The 19531-nt window shown below is 37.2% G+C and overlaps 1 protein-coding gene across 1 annotated transcript in view; it reads left to right on the top strand.

Annotated features, from left to right (window-relative positions):
* Positions 1-19531, top strand: part of MANBA (mannosidase beta) — a gene marked incomplete at both ends in the record, with an annotated part of 47174 nt that extends 27643 nt beyond the window's left edge. The window contains 8 exons of the mRNA XM_079534124.1: positions 2598-2684; positions 3756-3923; positions 6974-7192; positions 8806-8970; positions 10347-10491; positions 15715-15857; positions 16861-17118; positions 19307-19531. Of these exons, the coding sequence (XP_079390250.1) occupies positions 2598-2684; positions 3756-3923; positions 6974-7192; positions 8806-8970; positions 10347-10491; positions 15715-15857; positions 16861-17118; positions 19307-19531 (1410 nt within the window). The remainder of the gene's footprint in view (positions 1-2597; positions 2685-3755; positions 3924-6973; positions 7193-8805; positions 8971-10346; positions 10492-15714; positions 15858-16860; positions 17119-19306) is intronic.

The following is a 19531-nucleotide window of genomic DNA, read 5'->3' as shown; positions in this document are numbered from 1 at the left end:
CATTTTTAACTTCTTGCTCATTACTGAGGCTGTCTGAAACTGGAAGTGATGTTTTGGACTGTTTATATTAGCTTGTATTTTCCAATTAAGGCTACAAATCTACGATCTTCATTTTTTTATTCTGCCACCCTTCTTTACCCAGAGTCTCACTTTGGTCTTCCTTTTCTCCCTGCTGTCTCTGTTTTTCTGCTCTTACATTCCCCAGAATCTGAGCTAGAGGCTTGTGCCTTGAACTCTCCATCTTCTGTTCAGACCCAGACTCTCCAACCTGCTCCAGTTCTACATTTTCTATTCTCTTGGGAAGGACTGAGAGAAAGAAATGAATGTCTGAGTAACTGGTGTTAGTGATGTTACTTAATGCAGAAAGTAGACATTTATACTGTGTTGATGGGCACTATATAAGAACTTCTGTGAATTACTGTCCTGGAGTGGGCATCAACAGGGGGCTTGCAACAATTGGTCAAATAGCTGTGAAACAAATACGTATGAGTGGGGGATTACTCACGAACTCAAATGGTAGTTCTGCCACAGCTGTGGGCCTCTGTAGCTGTGATTAGGAAATTACTCATGTGAGAATAGCTCTGCTGAAAAACTTGAGTATTTCAGTATATGCCCCAGTTTGAGAGCAGAGACCTTGGAATCAGATCACTGTGAGAATGTAGGGTCTAATCTGTTTAACTTCTGTGCTTGCTTCTGAGTAATCAAAACATCAAAGAAAGTAGTCGTGTTTTTCTCTGCTCAGGAAATGAATGAAAATTTGTTTGGTTGTTTTTCTTTTTTCTTTTACTCAATTTTCTTTTTTAAATTTCATCTGGCCTGCATGGTAGACTTTATCTAAAGGGCCCTTTTGAACAAACTATAATTGAATGTAAATATAGTTGTAAGGGAACACCTGCTTTAAACATTGATAATTTTAGATGAGTATCTTTTGATTATATGAGTTTGGAGATAAATGATAATAAGCTTTGATGAAATAGGGACTACATGAGTGAAGACTGAATTGCATCAGGTATTAAAATCCCAAGAAGCACATTTGGTCTTTGCAGCAGTGAAGAGCAGAGAAACAAAATTGATACCTTACTGCCTTCTGCTTTATGTGCTTGCCAAAAAAAAAAAAAAAAAAGTCATCTGAATGTGTGCCTTGATTTTCAAGGCTTCTGAGCACTTGCAGTTCTTTCATTTTTGACACTAGAAATCTAAGTAGGCCATATAGATCTGTGCCTGGGCAATGCTCAGTGCAAGAATCTTATTCTGAGATAATATCTTATATTATCTCAGATCTGATAAATAAGATTTAATGAATAAGATGGATAAGATCTTATTCAGCACTGAGAATAGCAAATAGATACAGAAAATCAGACCCTTATTCTGGTGCGGGGTGATGCTGGAGGACTTTAGTTTTACTCCTACTGGTCTTGCAAAGACTTAAAAGAGCATTAGAATCAAACTGTGTTTAAGGAGAAACAGTGATGGCTCACTGAAGGAAACAACAGGAGAAGTAAATTTGGTACAGAGAATTTTGATTCTACAGTCACTGAAAGATTCTTAGTAATTCTTCAGCAATAGCCTTGCTTTTTCTGAGAGTGTTAGAGTGGAACAATTATTAATAGATCTATTACACACATTTTTGTGGGAAACAGGGAAAAGTAATGGCAAAATATGTCATTGCAAGGAGAACAATTTAATGAGAAGCAGGGCTGGCTCTCACTGTTATTTATGTAGAATGACATTCAGAAAACTAGTCTGTTGGAAAGGACTCACTATATTGATAAGCTCTTTCAAGCTTTCCATTTGAGATAGGTTATCAGGAGTTTAATTTATGGCACTTAAAAATAAAATACAGGACAGATAGATCAAGAAATCCTGCCCATCTCACTGGGCTTCTTCCTCTCAATTTTTTTGTAATTCTTCTTTAAGTTACAAATGAAGGAGTTTGTTGTTCTCCAGTGTTGTTCTCAAGATACCTGCTTGATCTTTAAAGGAAGAGATCACCAGCTCTTAAACTAGATTCTTTGTTTCTGCCTCACTGAGCACAATTTGCTCTTTTTAAGATCAGTCTGTGCATTTGTTGTGGAAGCATTTTGTTACAAAATGTACTTGAAGACCTGTTAAATGTACTTGATACCACATCACAAGAATTACTTTCTTCTTTTAGTAAGTAATGTGGATTTGGTGTTACACATGGAAAGCATTAAATTTGAAATTGCTCTGTTCAGCTGGAAGCTCCCTCATGGTCATAGCTGAACAGAGCGTGGATTCTAATTATTTTGTTGAAACCTATTGAAATCCATCTTATTGAGAAATACTCTACTTGTCAGTGAAGGCTGTCAGGATCTACTTTCTAAGGGTGAATATTTTGTAAGTCCTTATATTGAAGAAAACCACATTTGAGTATGATCACGATGAACGCCACGGAGAGCGTGGTTGTTTTGGTGATGCTTTTCAAGAACAACAGATACATTTCAGTTCAATTCTCTTTTAGATAAATAACTTCTGTTTTGGGAAAGTATTTTGCATCCCAGTAAGCATCTGTTTTTCAAATATGAAAAATGATTTGCTAACAGATTATTTTGTATTTTCTTTCCTATTTCTCATAGATTTGGCAGGATTTTATGTTCGCATGTGCCCTGTATCCAACAGACCAGGATTACTTGGAATCAGTAAGAGCAGAAGTTTCTCATCAGGTATTTTGTCCATGTGATCATAACCTAGTATTGACTGAGAAAATAATTTATGAGGGCTGCTCCAAAAGTAATACTCCTCATTATGTTGGCCCATGACATCAGAAGTGGATGTTGGTGGTATGGTAGTAGAGATGGAACCTTCCTGCCAATATTCTGTTACATTTTGTTACCGAGTAGCAGATGGCAGTAGAGAGGCAGTCTGATAGTATGACACTTGACATGGAAGTATGTATAAAGCCAAGGTGTATCACTGAATTCCTCAATGTAGAAAAAATTATACCCGGTGACATTCAGTGATGCTTGTTGAATGTTTATGGAGGCCAAGCAGTGGGTGAGAGTACAGGGAGGTGGTAGATGGTATCTTTCACACTGCTGTCTCACCACTGCTGAAACACAAGTCACGTTCCAGCTGGCCTTGCAGATTTTTACAAGTGCAGCATGCAGGTTCTTGTTCATCACTAGTGAAAATGCACAGCAACTGGTAGTGACTCTGTTGAAAAAGAGTGTTTTGTAGCTGAGAATTTGCCCTATTAAATGGTATTAATGTGCTCTTCGTATCTGTTTTATTTTCAGTGAAAGTAAATAGGAGGCATTATGTTCAGAGGGACCTACACGTTATCCTAGAAATTCTTATTTGAAAGTATTTGTTAGTGTGCATTTAAATAGCAGACACAAAATGTAACCGTGCTCTTTAACTTGCCTCTGGTAGTGAGGCAGAGGTATAGGCCTTCCTTGTGTCCAAACTGCTCTCGAGGATGTTTAGTGTGAGCTCTAGTGATACTGACTTGTCTTAGCACAGAATTTACCCTTCATATGTGGCTGAACAGATGGGGATAGAGCTACATGTGCATGGTGGATGTGTGCTGGGATACTAAGTATACAAAAGTCTGGGTCTGATCTGGAACTGGCGGAAAAGTGGACGGACTGGATAAAAACATGGAACTTGTAGGCATAGCATTTGTAATGTGCATGTGAACTTGTAATTAAAGTAGTAACAAATAGATTATTATTTGTTTTTATTTTTTAAGATAAATTGTTTTCCTTGACTTCTGAAACTGAATTGTTTTTCAGGTAAGGCGGTTAAAATCCCATCCATCGGTTGTTCTGTGGAGTGGTAACAATGAAAATGAAGCAGCAATTGCAAGTAACTGGTTCTCCATACCACATGCTGACAGAGAAGTCTATATCAAAGATTACGTGATGCTTTATGTGAAGAACATCAGAGAAATAGTTCTTGCTGTAAGTGATTTCAAGAAAAAGGAGGGGGATGTGACTTGGCAAAATGACATATTTGCAATTTGAGCTACTTGGGATTTCTCTGCTTTTGTGTAGTTTTTTTCTTCTTTTGTTTAAATAATCTTTGAAAATGAAAAAGAGCATGCTGTTGAGGAACTGCACTTTCCTCGCTTGTGTAAGCTACTCTTTAAAATCAACAGTCAACCTCAAAACAAAACAAAAAATTGTTTTTGTCTTTACTGTCCTGTGATATGTAAAGATGACCTGAAAATGTAGATGATTTTGCCTCCTTTTCCTTTCCTATTAAGTGTACTCCACAAATGCCTTCACTTGCAGTGGAGATAAATCAACTTGCCCATTAATTAATCAAGATGATCGATTTCCTTTGTCTTGACTTTGTTGATACATGCTGTAAGATGGATTAACAACCCTCAATCTTTTAATTGCAGTTGAAGAAATTTGTGAAAATAATATTCCAAGTATGTGACTGGAGTGTTTGGCTGAAGCAGGTTAAACAAAAGCTGTGCCAAACTTTGTCCTTCTCATGTTCTTTGGTCATTATGTTGTTTTTGTCATATGTGGCTTTTAGTTTTTTTTTATTTGTTTTGAACAGACTAATGATGTTTTACAGTATGCAGAAACTAAATAGTTCAGATAAGACTTAAACTATGAACATGCTGACCAGAGGCATCTGAAATCAATAATGATATCTATTGTGATGTGGCATTGCTCATTTTGCACAGTTCTTGTAGAGTTGTTTCTTCTTTATTGGAAGTATTGCAGCTCATTACTTCATAGAATCTACTTTTAACTAACTTCTGTTTGCATATGTGGGGTAAAATTGATTCGGAAGTCCCAAATCGATGCTGCACAACTGTATAGGGATTATAAATGATCCTTGAACCACAGATGAGTATTCTTAAATCCCCTTTTAGCTAAGAGGCGTGCAGAATGATTAAAATGCAAGAGCTTTGCCTGGCTAGTGAACAAGTAAATGTGAGTTTTGTGTTAACCTAAAAATGTTAATGGTCTTTTCTTAACCCAGTTATCCAGCATGATGTTACTGTCTTCAAGATATGATAATGCTAGTCTCTGTCATTTTCAGGATGAGATGCATTTTATGTTATGGGGGCTTCATGATCTAAATTTTCCCTTGCACTGAGCTAAGCAGTCAGCAATCAGTATGTACATGACAGTGATGTTATTGCTTATTATTAGAGGCTATTGACATTGTCAGAGCAGTTGTACTCTGGTATTCATGATATCTTTCTGCTGGAAAGGTGTAGAAAAAGGGAAATAGTGAAAATGAGGTAGAGGAGTGAAAGAACATGCCAGAAAGGATCTGCTCTTGAGAAGTTGTACATTCTAAGTATAATGGTGTCTTACAATCAAAATGTTAAGCAGAAATATAGATGTTTGTATTTCTTAGTTTCTTTGAGCTAAGAGGTTGTGTACAGGTATGCTGTGGTGTTTCTGTGATTGGCTGCATGACTTGGATGGCCAGTGTGCATACCACAGAGTGAAGTATTCTGGCTTGTGATAATATTTTTTAGTTACAGTCCACTTGTGTGTTATTTTGTCGAGCTTGGACGCTCCTTTATTTTGAACCCATAGATTAACTATTTTGAGTGTCAGAAGGAACTGTACCAGTTAAGTGATTTTAGATTCTGTAAAATACACCTCTGCTACGAAAATAGTCTACAAGAGCTGGGGCTGATCAGCCTAGAGAAGAGAAGGCTCCAGGGAGACCTGGTGGTGGCCTTTTGGTATCTAAAGGGGAGCTACAGCAAAGAAAGCAACAGATTATTGAGCGGAGTTGGTTGTGATAGGACAAGGGGAAATGGTTTCAAACTTAAAGGGGGGAGATTTAGGTTGAATAAAAGGAAGAAGCGAAGGTGATGAGACACTGGAACAGGCTACCCAGAGATGTGGTGGAAGCCCTGTTCATGGAGACGTTCAAGGTCAAGCTGCCTCTGAGCAATGTGACTTAGCTGTGCATGTCCCTGTTCACTGCAGGGAAGCTGGACTAGATTAAGAGTCCCTTCCAACTCAAACAATTCTATGATAATGTAAACCAACTGAGGAAATCTGTAACTGTTGGCAGAACAGGACTGTATCACTTAAAAGACTTCTAAGTCTGAGCTAAAGACTTTGGGGAATCTAAGGTATCCTGTAACAAATTGTACTTCAGTTAGTTGTTAATCACTCGCATCCAAAATATTGGAGCGGGATGGCTCTATTCTTTCTTAAAATGAAGCATGTATCAACACAGCTTTACTATGTTGGAGCCAGTTGCTGTAATCTGTGACTGTGGTAATTCAGGCCTCTGTCTTACAAGTAGAGTGAAAAATGAATTATACGTGCAGAACAATTCCTACAGTGCTTTGTAGAGTACAGATAAAAGATATTGTACACTAAATCTGCTGGGGTTATAAATAAATGCTGCACTGAATAATCTTAAATGTAACTCCTGGTATAGTCTTGTCTACTTTGATGTGCTGAGTCAACAACGGTGACAATAACCTGCAATGCTACTGTGCAGTCATTGGTAGCAGAATATCTTAGTTTTGTTGAGACTAAATTTAGGTGACTACTTAACAAAGGGGGAAAAATCATGGTGATATTGCTCCAAAAGCACAATAAAAGTAATGATTTACATAAAGAGGTCACAGTTCTCAAATATTAATGTTCTTTGGGTTTATTTTTCATGAGGCGTACTTTTAAATAGCTTTCATTAAGGATTTAGAAGTATATAAAGATAGCAAATCTCTTGATGTGAGGAAAAGAATCCCTTAGAACAGTAGAGCAGGCAACATCATGCTTAATTGTCTTCCAGGAGGAGGAATAAGAAGCTAATTAAGCTAGTAAAGATGATGACTGTCACAAAGAGGATTGTTTCCTAAGTGGTGACTCAGAAATTTGGAAAAATCTCGTTCTTCTTTGCCCTCTTCCTTTTCAGTATACATTCCAGACATTCCAGATATTCAGATGATAAAAACCAATCATTTTATAAGGAGTAGTGGAGATGTTTTATTTTTTTTTTCTAATTACAGGAAGATAAAAGTCGTCCTTTTGTTGTATCCAGTCCTACCAATGGTTTGGAGTCAATTAAAGAGGGCTGGCTCGCTGAAAATCCTTATGACACGCATTATGGTGACACTCACTTTTATGACTACAGCAGTGACTGCTGGAACTGGTCAGTATATCCTAGAACTCGTTTTGCTTCAGAATATGGATTTCAATCCTGGCCATCTTTCAGTACGCTGGAAAAGGTAAGGCTGATCTTCTGAACCTTATTATTCCCTCTGCTCTCGTTTAGTGGGGGTAGTGAATCTCTTTCCAAAAAATCATGACTGCTGCTGGGATAATGCAGTGTGAGGTGTGGTACATGGAAGATGGGATAGAAGTGTGGTGCTGTGGAGGGAGGGAAGAAACTGGATTGTATCCTTTCAGTGGTTGAAAAATTTGCCTTGTCATTGCAAGAAAAAAAACAAGTTTAATGCAATTAAGGGTGTTTATTAGGTCTGCCATGAGAAGAACACTAGGAAACAGTCTTGATTATTTTTATAATTAAATGAATTTTAAAAATTATTTTCTGTTCAGAACCAGTAACTGGCACTTTCCACCATTTGAAGAGCCCAAGGATCTTGTATAGATTAAAATGTTAAGTTGCTGCCCAACCCTGGCTACTAGCTTAATTCCAAGTGGACTTGTCTTTCAGGTCCTTCTTCCCTTGGGTATGATCTATAAAATATAAGCAATGTTATCACTCATATTGAAACATAGGTGGCTGTGCCTGATAAATGGAGAATGTTATGTGACTATTAATACTAATTCTTTTTAATATATAGCTTAGTGATGATTGCCTAGCATATTTCTGTGGCTGTGTTGAAGGTCCATTTAAAAATACCAAAGCCACAATCAGTGCTGATTTGTGCTGAATTTTCATTGCTTTTACCAACTTATTTGCTAATACTCAATACATAAAGAAAAAAATATTGGAGAGGGTTTGGTTTTGTCTCCTATTAAATCAAGATACTGTATATTGTTTGATTTTCTTTTTTCTAGTTCAAACAGAGATGCATCGTCCTGTTTTTCTGTCCATTTGTTCAGACATGAATATCGTGTTGATATTCATGCATCTGAAAGGAGTTCAAAATGTTCCTTTCAGTTTTCTGGGTTAAGTATATTATCTGAGACATAATCAGTATGATCATCCATATGAACAAAAATGAAAAATTTTAACTCAGTCTGACCTACAGTAGAACAAATTTAAATAAAAGATGTTACAGAAATTGTAATTATGATAAAAACTTAACAGTAGTAGCTGTGTGAGCTATAAGGGATTGTTATCCTTAGCTGAAAAAAAACCAAACCAACTGTTTCGTGTTCATTTGTTTCCAGAGGCAGATTATTGTAGCAGGTTTTGAATGTATATTACTAGAATTTATAGCCCTGCTAGCTTTTGATATTTATTAGCCTGGAAGGAATATGGCTTCTTACTTTCAAACATACTAAATGTGCAACTTTATGCCTACATGTATTTGACTAGAGTACATTCTTTCATCTCAATTAAGTGTTTCTGATTTACTGTGAACCCAAACAAACCATTGAGGTCCTGTGGTCAAATTCAGTCGTAGGACAAATAACTGTCATGCTCCTGAGCCTTTTGAGCAGGTTCAAAAACACTATTTTCAGGTGTTTGTACAAAGGGTATGAGCAAACGGTGTTACTGACTAAAAATTCTTGCTTCACTGCATGAGGTGCTCTAAAAATGCATTGCCCTCTTTAATAATTTTGAGTGATGCCAGCAGACTGTAACAGTTATCTTTTCCTGAATAACCTGTCAGTCATCATTCAGATATTTTACTTATGTTTTTAAAAGGTTTCCTCTGCTGAGGACTGGTCGTACACGAGCAATTTCTCTCTCCATCGACAACACCATGAAAATGGCAATGACCAAATGCTTCAACAGATTGGATATCATTTCAAGCTTCCCCTGAGCACAGATCCCATAAAAAAGTTTAAAGATATGATTTACCTCACTCAGGTAAAAGTGGTATCTTCAGTATAAGTAGCTGTTCCAATAGTCGCTATTAGTAGTTGAAATTGGACCTGTTGAATCTGTTAGGTAATGTTCAGTCACACAGAAACAGTTTCTGCACTGGAGTATTGGAGAGTCCAGTATAATTTGGAACAGGCTTGTCTCTCATTTGCTGTAGAGAATGCAGTTTTCATCAAAGAAGATCTGGAATACTTCTCAGAGAATTTTGCAGAAACTGGCTTAGTCAGGAGAAAGTCAGATGTGTGTCTGTCTTGATCTCTGTCCTCTGCAAGGCACCCTTACATTGCTGGCTGGGGATGTAGGGACATTCTGCTCTTTTTTGGTAGACAACTCTGCCTGGGACTAGTCTGTGTTATTCTTCGTATGCTTTGCTTTTCACGTGGCCCACGGGGATGTATTGCTTCTATTTTTGCCATAAGGAATACATTAGCTTTTGAAACAAAATTATTTGTAGAGGCTGTAGTTGTCTGCGTGATCATCAATAGCTTTTATTTTGTTGTTGTCTCAAATATTAATGCTTTTTTTTTTTTTTTTTAATCAGTGGATTATATTTTGCTTTTCATCTGAAGTAGTTTTGCCTCATGCTTGCTTTTTTCCTTGCAATTTCTTTGTGACTTACAAATGATATTATTAAGTTTAAAGTGCTGTTACTTTTTTGTTGTGTTCCAAGAATTTCAGAAATGCTCTTGATGGGAATAACTGGATTTGACAAAGTTTTTGATGTTTGAGAGCTGCTGTCAGCAAGTTTTATATAAAACTGAAACAGCTGGAGAGCTTTAAGCACTGCTGACAAGAGAACAAGGATAGATGATGCTGTGAAATTGAAAGCAGGGGTGAAACTTGCACAGTGAGGTCCTGACTCAGAAAGCTATGGGAGTTTCTGCAGGGTGACATCTGTAGCAGCTTTACTAAGAAGTTAAACAATTTAAGAACACCAGAATTGCAAAAATGACAAGGAGAATAAAGTTGGCTATCACAGTTAACTGGAAGTGTAATGTTTATTCTTTAGGACAGCTCAAAGGTAACTTTTTCCTTCATTTTGTGACTTCTTTAATAAGTCCCCATCCTAATTATAATACTGTTTGTGATGAAAATAACTAGTTATTTAGCTTCTATTGAGAACGTGGCCAATGCAAAATTATTGAGAGTGTTTTTTAAAGATCAGATGGGGAAGCTGGGAAGAAACATGAATGCAGTTAAGAAAAGATTGCTCTTTGGGTGCATAGTTTTGAATGTATAATGTGAATTTGTGTTTGAAAGTATGTGTTGCTACTGTGAAGTCTGTGTTAATTGAGTAAATACACACATTTTGAAAGTAAGGTATAGTAAAATAACTATTTTTTTAATGTATTTGACTCAAGGTGATGCAGGCTCAGTGCGTTAAGACAGAAACTGAATTCTATCGTTCTAGTCGAAGTGAAATAATCAAGGGAGAAGGACACACAATGGGCTCTCTGTATTGGCAACTCAATGACATCTGGCAGGCACCTTCATGGTCTTCCCTGGGTAAGTTTTGCAGCAGTCTGATAAAATGTACCAGCCAGTCTTTGGTTTCCTCAAGTGGAAATATCAGAATAAGAAGTAAGGCTCTGCAGTCTCTCTTGGGTGACATGGCACACTTTGTTTCTGACCATCTTTTAGAAGTGCTTAACAGAAGAGTGTTTTATAGAATCATCCTACAAGTCTGCCAGAGAGGATAAGGAAAGGAGCAATTCCTTTACTACAGATGTTTTGCAATTGAAGTTCGGATTTAGTAGCCACCAACTCATAACCATGTTCTAGAAGGGTTTAGCTTAGAGAATTTAAAATCATATGTAACTCCTAATTCTTGAAAACATGTTTTTCGCATTTCTCCAAAGGAAATAAGGAAATGAAGACAGATAAAGCTGTCTACTAGGAAACAGTGATGGTTAAGATTAGGGGTGCAGCCTCATTTTCCAGACAAATTGTGCTTTTTTTTTTTTTTTTTTTCCCTTGGAAATTTTTTTTTTTCATAGAACTTCATATGACACCTCTCACCAGCATATAACTTCTGAAAAGTTCTTTGCTTAGGAGAAGATAACTGGCTGAGGTTTGGTTTCTAATTTAATGTCAGGTGAGTTGAATCTCACTTTCTGACTAAATTATTCTGTTAATATGCTAGTTAGCTAAACTACACGTGATATCTCCTTTTATTCTTTATAATACATATTCTTTTTAGCACACTAGAGTAGAGTATGGAGGCATATGAAGAGGTAAGGAATACCTCTTCATATAAATAAGGAATAAGGAAGGAACGTGTGGTAGGAGAGAATTGGTATGAGAGAAGTGGCTGTGTTTCATATTTTGAATATTTTGTCTGGAAGTCATTTTGAAATGGAGGCGCTGTTCAATGACAGTTAAATAGGACTTCAATTTTTTTTTTTTTTTTCAATTTTAGTTATTTGTCAAATATTCTGTTTTTGAAAATATTTCCTTAAAAATTTCGTGTGTGGTGAAATAAGAACGGACTAGAAAAACCTAGGAGGTAGTGTGAAGTTCTCAATCTGTCCTTAGAAAAAAATGCCATTTGGCCTTGTTTCAGGAACTTAGCTTACCCCACCTTCCCTGTCTTACTTTTAGTTCACTGGGAGTCATTTGTACCTCTCACTTTTTAGTATTCATCTAGTCAAAGGAACAACTGTGAACAGCGAAAAACAAAGCAGTACAAGTAGCAGACTATTTTATTTACAGGGGTCCAACTATAACGTTCTTATTTCTGGACTTATGTGAGGAAAGAGAATATCATAACGCTCACTCTTGTGATTCTAGCAATGACTATTCTTAGACTTTCAATGAAGATTCAGAATGAAGAGAGATGCTTGAAAAAATATATTTTTATAAAGACAGAGGTATATTGATAGATGAAGTGATTGTGAAGACCATAAGTATGTATTTTCAAGTACAGAGCTGATGTCATTGTAGAAAATGCATCAAGTACTTGAATTATTCATGTGTTGTTGAAGTTAGTTTACAGATAGGAAGCTCAGCAAAGAAGCAGCTGTCCCTTTGCTTTGCTCTATTTCCTCAGTGGAAATGAGGAAAGGTTTAATATTCATTTAATTAGGCAGTGTAGTAGAGGGATTTTTTGAAATGCTAATAGCTGAAATTATGCAAAACTTCAGATAAATTAGTTTTATTTGCACTTCAAAAACGTGTTTCTGTGTCTTGGCACAGTGGTATCACCAAAGTGCCTCTTACTTAAATCTGTTATTTCACAGAGTCCCATGGAAGTGGTTGTATAATTTCCTGTACCAAGTGGAAATGTTTCCTTGTCAAATGGGGAGCAGATATCACATTTCAACTCACTTTCCTGATGTTTACTTGGAATAAAATGAAAACAGTGCAGTATTTCTATCTACTGTTCAGAATTTAACAAGTTATACTACAACTGGGTTTTATTTGTTAGCACCTGTTTGTGAAACCCTTTGTGCCACATTGACTGCTTCAGCATGCATGTTGTGTGTTTTGAAGAGTGCTGTGACAGACACAGCAATTTATCACCCTACCCCACAACTGCCACCTTAAGGTACCCAACTCAGTTGTCATGAGATTGCCTTGAAGAGAGAACTAGCTTTTATTGCAGGTTCAATATTCAAAGCCCTTGGTGACACCGTAAGCTATTACAGAGAGTAATAGATTTGAATTTGTGAGAGTGATGTGAGAGAAGAACTACCTGCGTGCTTATCAGGTTGCATTCAGTGATGTGATTAATTGAAAATCTGTTCCAGGGAGAAGATCTGCTTGTTCTCACTCCTGCTATGAGTGTAGATAATTTCTGGGAACAGCCAGAAAAGGCTGGTGACATCTCTTTGCAAACCTAATTTTTATTTCCTTTTCTGAAGTTCGGTATTACGAAGAGTGCAGATCCATGTTATTACCAAGAAAAAACAATGGAAAACTTGGATTTCTTCAAGAATCCATTGAAATGTTGAGGGAGGAGTAGAAGGAGGAGGAAAAAAATACCCCAGGGCTGTTTTAACTAATTTTGGACTGTTACCTTTGTTATGCATACCTGAAACAGGAAGGTTTAAACCTCAAAATATCTCAGGATAGCTACTTAATGTCTAGATTTCTGGCATTCATTTTTGGAGCAGGAGGAGTATTTTACACACAACTTGCCTAATTTTTAAGTCAAGAAACTGACTCTGTGATGAGCTGAAAAGTGTGATTATTTTTTTTTTTCTATCAGTGAGCTTCTCTGCTGTCTGAAGTTACTTTGACGGTGGTATTATTGAGATCCTATTACTGGAAGTAGTCTCTTTCTGTGTGAACCTGCTCCAGTAGTGTAGCTTTGTTCATCAAGTGGCTGTAGTCTTTTTTGGGAAAGGATATATCAACCTTAGCAAGCTAATCTCAGGTAAGCAGACTAATGTTTGCAAACAGCTTAAAACAAATAGCTATAGTAGTTGAACCCTAGAATGAGTTTTGATGTGACAAAAATTTTTAAGTGTGTGGCTTGTTTGCGTTGTTTGCCGATTGTGGAGTTTTTTTTGTTTGCTTGGTTGTTTTCTCCTTGCAAAGGTATAATGCTGTATTGTTTTCTCCACAGTACAGGTTATCTAAGGATCTTTGTATTTGCTGCCTAGGTAGAGAACCTGTTTTTCCCTTTAGTAGCTACTAAAATGTGGTTACATAAAGAAAATCAGTCAGGAATCAAGGCACAGGGGAAATGGACGGCCTGGCTCAGTAGAGGATAAATAGAAATTTATATTATGCTAAGTTACAGAAACTGCTCTACTTCAATTGTTTTTGTACTTAAGATAAGCAGAAGTCTAGATTTTCATCATGTAAATTAAACTGAAGAAAAAGTTCAAGTTAGCAGGCAATGGAAACCTCAACCTATTTTGGGTGTCTTGTCTGTGCTCACGGGGGGTTCTCCTCCAGTCAGAGGACTGAGGCCTACAATGGAAAGCTTCTGTTGCATGACAGTTGGAATTCCTGAAAGTCTTGTGGCAGTCCTGAAGATTTCTGAGATTTCAGACCCTCCCTGGGCCTGGGCTTGGGTGCAGTGCTCATTTCTCATGCAAGGACAGCTGCTATTATTTTTCAGATAAGATACTGGCTCATAGTTTGGTGTGTTTTTTAGGTAAGCTGTTCCCAGTCCAAATCTCTCATCTCCTCAAACTTTATGGCCCAAAAGAATAATTTGTTTGCACTCCTTGGTTTTGGAGGAATCGCGCTTCAGACCAGCAGTGCTTTCTATCAGGAGTTGTCCTCAGAATGAAACAACATGGCTTTGTTCATGTGCTGAGTGGCACCAATTTGCTCACTATGTTCAGTGCAGCAAACTGCCTGTTTTGAAGAAACTGTACAACCTCTCCTAATATAATTTTTCAGGCTTTGTCTCTTCAGTTTGCCTCAGTACAATTAGCATGAATGCCAGTGTTATTTTGTTGGCAACAGTCTGATCTTATAACACAGTTCAGTTTTATATGAATTTTCCAGGCAGATTCAAGTTTTCTTGTCTGTTCACCCATCTAGCTGACTGTGAGCTTGCTTAAAATGAGGTGCAGGGTACTGAGCTGCAGCTAATGCACTTTGCTCTCCATGAAGTTCATTCATGTCTGTATGAAGTGCAGGCTGAGCATGTTCAGGTCTGCCTATGAAAGCCACAAACACACCCTTTCAAGATCTACGTTACTCTGGATGTGAGGTCCTTAATTGCAAAGTGTTTACAAGCAAAAAAACACCAGTGTTACTGGAAATACTTCTCCAGCATCCCTGAACTTTAAACCTGCTGTATGAAACAAAGAACTGGAGGAGGGATGGGGTGAAGTAGAAGTCTAAGTTTTTTTTTTGTTTTTTTTTTGTTTTTTTTTTTTAATGAGAAAATGGATCTGACTTGCTGCTTTTAGTGCTATTTCAGAAACAGTTGAGCAAAGAGAATGAAAATGTTGATAGAGGATACAAGGTAGAAAATAAATAGAGAAAGAACTATTTCAAAATGTTTGTGTGGCAGTGTTTCATCTGGCAGTTACTCTTTTTGGAGAGGAGACAGAGTTTATCTGTTAATGATAGACCATCAATATTAAAAGTAATGAGGTATAGTTTTCCTTTCAATAGGCGAAGCAAACTGTCTTATCTACAGCATGTCTTCAGTAAATCCCATACAGTGAGCTTTATTTCTAGACCTTGTCAAATTCATTTTGCCAAACTTGGAGCTGTCCTTGGTTTGAATACTTGGGCTTCATTGCTCCTGGTCTTTTAGGGGAGAACTGAGAAAAAGGGAAGAGATTAGGCAGACCATTGTGTCCGTCTCCTTGCAATGGTGGGTGTTGGTGGCAATGCCACTAATGCCTGTGTCTTTGGCTGTATTCTCGACAGCATAGAGGGTCTAGCTGAATGCTTAACATGAACTATGCTGTGTCGGTTATGCTAAGGTCTCTCGTTTGAGGCTTTCCTTTATTGAATGACAGTGTGTCAGTGGTAGGACTAATTTTTTTTTTTTTTTTTTTTTTTTTTTTAATTTGACTTTTTGGCAAAGCTCAAAAAAAAAATCTTTCAAGAGCATCAAATTTATTCCAGAGGAGAACCATGCCTGGAAGAAAACAAGATTAACTTTAGTCATTCTCTTTGCCCGATAGGGTGAAAAGGACTGGAGGGGACATTATTCCGTTGAAGCAGCACCTGAGAGCACAAGAAGCTGTTGTGTGCCAAGGTAAAGTTGGATTTTGTCTGAATCTTTTCTCCCTTTTAATCCTTTCCCAGAGTATGGTGGAAAGTGGAAACTGCTCCATTATTTTGCCCAGAACTTCTTTTCCCCACTGCTGCCTGTGGCCTATGAAGATAATGGTGTGTTGTATATCTATGGTATCTCAGATTTTCACACAGACCACAAGCTGACTTTGAAGGTAAGTGACACTCTTAAATTACTCTCACATCTCTTGCTACAGAATGTCAGCTACTGAATACAGGAAAATTACATGAACACATCTTCATATAGACAAACTTCTGTAAGTCCGTTCCCTAATTCAACATGATGCAATTTACTTGTGAACAGAGGTCTCACGGTTGAAGTGGCAACTGGTGGCTGTGAATTAATAGTGATCATGAAGTAGTAGAATTTAAGATCTTTGGTGGTAGGAGAAAAGCTGCCTCTAAAACCTCAACCCTGGATCTGGGGAGATTTCAGTCTGTCTTATAGTAACCTGGGAAATGACTTTTGAAGGCATTGGAGTCCAATGCTGGTCACTTCTTAAGTGTCACTTCCTATGAGCACAGAAACAGGCAATTCCAAAACGCTTGATGTCAAGCAGGTGGGGCAGAAGGCTGGCTTGGCTGAACAAGGATATCCTAGAGCTTAGAAAAAGCTCTAGAAAAAGAAGGTATATGGCTGCTGGAGGCAAGGTCAGGGATGCTGTTGCAGGGAGGACATTTGTGTTGTCAGAGCCCAGCTAGAGCTGAAGATGAATTACATCAGATACTTTGAGCAACTTTAAGAAATCTGTTTATTTGTCTTTTTAAATCAGGCAGAGGAACTTGAATGAAAGAAAAAAGTCAACAAATCAGTCACTTAATAACTCAATTTTCCAGCACACTCCTGTCAGGAATTAGCAACCCCTTCCTCTCAAGGAGCCTAGAGATTTAAAAAACAAACCAAGAAAACTTTACAGATGAGAAGAGCAACAGATCCAGACCGACTGCAACATACATGTTGATAGGTTTATGTAATGGTTTTATTATTCAATAGTGATTATTTAAATCTTTTCTTGTAGAGTTTCTTGCTATTAGAGGTGAATCATCTGCTACTGTCAGGAAAACAACTCTTCCAATGAGTATCAGGAAACCTAGGATACTGAGTTGTTTTTTGCATGTATAACTTTTCTTGTGCTAAGCTTTGTGGTGTCTGAACAGGTCATTGTGAACTCCTGGAGTTCTCTGGAGCCAGTATGCACTCTTGCCAAAGATGGTGTGACTGTTAAAGCACAAAGTGCGTTTTCTATCTACAAGGAGTCCATAAATGCCTTGCTGGAAAGATGCAGAAATTGTACCAGGAAGAGCTGCGTTGTTTCTTTTTACCTTGTGGGAGAAGATGGACTCCAGAGTCCAATGAATCATCACTTCCTTTCATCCCTGAAGGATGCTGTAGGATTGGAAAAGACTCAACTTAGTGTAAGCCATCTTAAATTACTGTATTTGGTTTTGCTGATCCAAGTATTTTGAGTTGTTTGCCTCTTTTAGTTTCTGCTTCCACTGAATATTCTGTCTCCTTAGCTGCAGTAGTTTAGCTTCTATGTAGAGGAGTTCAAAGTCATGTGTTTGTTTTTTTTTTTGTCACCACATACGTATCTGAATAATACTGTTTTTTCCATGTATGTTTGTTGTTGTTTGTTTGTTTGTTTAAATAATGAAATCTCCATTTCATTTGTTTTGTCTATTTTTCACTTTATTGCTGTAGCATTGCTCCTTTCATTCTTCTTGTCTCTAGACAGCAAATAGCATTGTGGCAAAGTGTTTTTGGCTTGAAAACATCAATGTAGGTTGGTACCACGTCAGAGTAACTCGGTTGAGCATGTAATACATTAGTGTCAACAGTATTTCTTCTTGAAGTGCTCAAGCTCTTTTAGATCAGTGTAACACTGCTAACATGCAATATTGCATATTCATTTCCTTGTTCTGCAAATCCCTGCCCTTCAGACATGGGGCTAAGATTTGCCTAACAGCAATTGTTTTGTGATATCTATAAAGTGTGACGGTCTTCTGAACAGACATAAAAGCATTCAAGTTTCTAAGTGTTTGCTTTCTCCATTTACGGCTTTTCCCTGAATTTCTCCTGTTCCTTGCAAGCTTACTTCTATGTAAATATATGCAGGCTTGCTCTGTGTGTGTGTATGTACACACATACTCATGTGCACACACAAATTTAGTTAAGCTTCACTTTTCAGTGCGTAAATCGTACTGCAAAATTCTTAGTCAGCAGAGTGGCTGAATGGGGACCTGTGTGTTCTCACATGTGGCTTCCAGACTGCAGCCTTGCTCTTTAGTGCTAAACTAAACAAGGGGAGAATAGAGGTCTTTAATCTCTTTAAATCTAGACCAGCATAATTGCTTTACAAAAAGAAAATAGGCTAGATTTTCCCCTCTTATCTCTTTGATGGCAGCAGGGCCTGCTTTCGGAGTATACAAAGGAAAGAAACCAGCCTGTTTTTTATTTATTTTTTTCAGCTGGTGGCACAATCTGGAGTTTGAGTCATGCTGGGTTGCTTTTTTTTTATTTTTTGAGGATGACATCACCAATAATAAAAGCTGTGCAACTGGAGCACTGCTGGGAAATTTCATGCCTTTTTCCCATGGCCGTGTTGTCTCTGCAGTAGCAGCTAGTAAGGATAGCTAGCAGGGATAAATGCAGAGTAGGTATTTTAAGAACATACGCAGCTGTGATTTAAAAAATATTTTTGTTTCATAAGAAGGTGGTGCTTCTATACATAGTTACTAATAATCTAACTAGACTTCCAAATATATTGCTAATCTAAGTGCTACCCTTCATAGCGTTGCTTACTATTTCTTCAGTTAGCACACAATACAAACCACATGTACTTTTTCTCAAAAATTAAGAGTTGTTTTTCTTTTAAGCGGGGTGTGTTTTTTTACATTTTGCTCTCCATATATTGGAATTTAAAAGCAATATATCATAATGTTTCTTGACAGGGAATGGAGACCGCTCCATGAAAATTTATCCTGGTTGTTCTTTGAAGCTTAAGAGAGATTAACTACTGATAGAACTTAATATTAGGCCTTGTTCTGATATTTCACAACATAGCTGCCTTTTCAATGTAGCATAAAGACTATTCTGTTAGGAAGAGGTGACCTCTTGTGCTGCTGTGACTTTTGCCATGTGGTTCTGTTACTGATGTGATCAGAAAGACCAGCTACTTTAGAACATAAATTAATAGGTTATTATAGGTTATACCTACCTAGGTACGTAGGTAAAGGGGGAACTCTACAGTAAATCACCACAGTAAGTTTAGGATACAGGTTCTGAGTATAAATCATATTACTATTTATTTGGTAATTTTCAAAAGAAAGGAAAACACTCCTTAGTTTCATTTTTCATGATCTGTGTTATTCTGAAGAAAAGCTATCATCAATATTTGTGTTTTTTGCATGATTGTTATGTATTTGACCTTTTAGTTCCAGAATATATTACAGTAATAGAATAGGAAAATAAGAATAACTTTAATCAAATGTGGGTTTTTTTTTTCAGTCTGTTTTAATCACAAACAACTCTTTCACAGTTTGGGTGTAACTGGTTGTTCTTAGTAAGTATGTTTTTTATTTTTATTTCTTTTTTTTCTTCCAGGCCACTGTATCACAACAAGATGATGTTTATATATTTGATCTTCAGACTACTGCAATTGCTCCTTTTGTTACTTTGGATGTAGGGAGTATAAAGGGTAGGTTTAGTGATAATGGTTTCCTCATGATGGAAAAGAAGAAGGTGGTTATTTTTTATCCTTGGGAGCCTACCAGTGTTGAAGAACTAGAAAAGTCGTTCACCTTGACATCTTTGATGGACGTTGCCTGA

The sequence above is a fragment of the Tetrao urogallus genome (genome assembly GCF_951394365.1).
Source record: "Tetrao urogallus genome assembly, chromosome: 4".
In the NCBI taxonomy this organism is placed as follows: domain Eukaryota; kingdom Metazoa; phylum Chordata; class Aves; order Galliformes; family Phasianidae; genus Tetrao; species Tetrao urogallus.
Note: the sequence above shows the minus strand (reverse complement) of the source record. Positions and strands in the feature narration are given on the sequence as shown.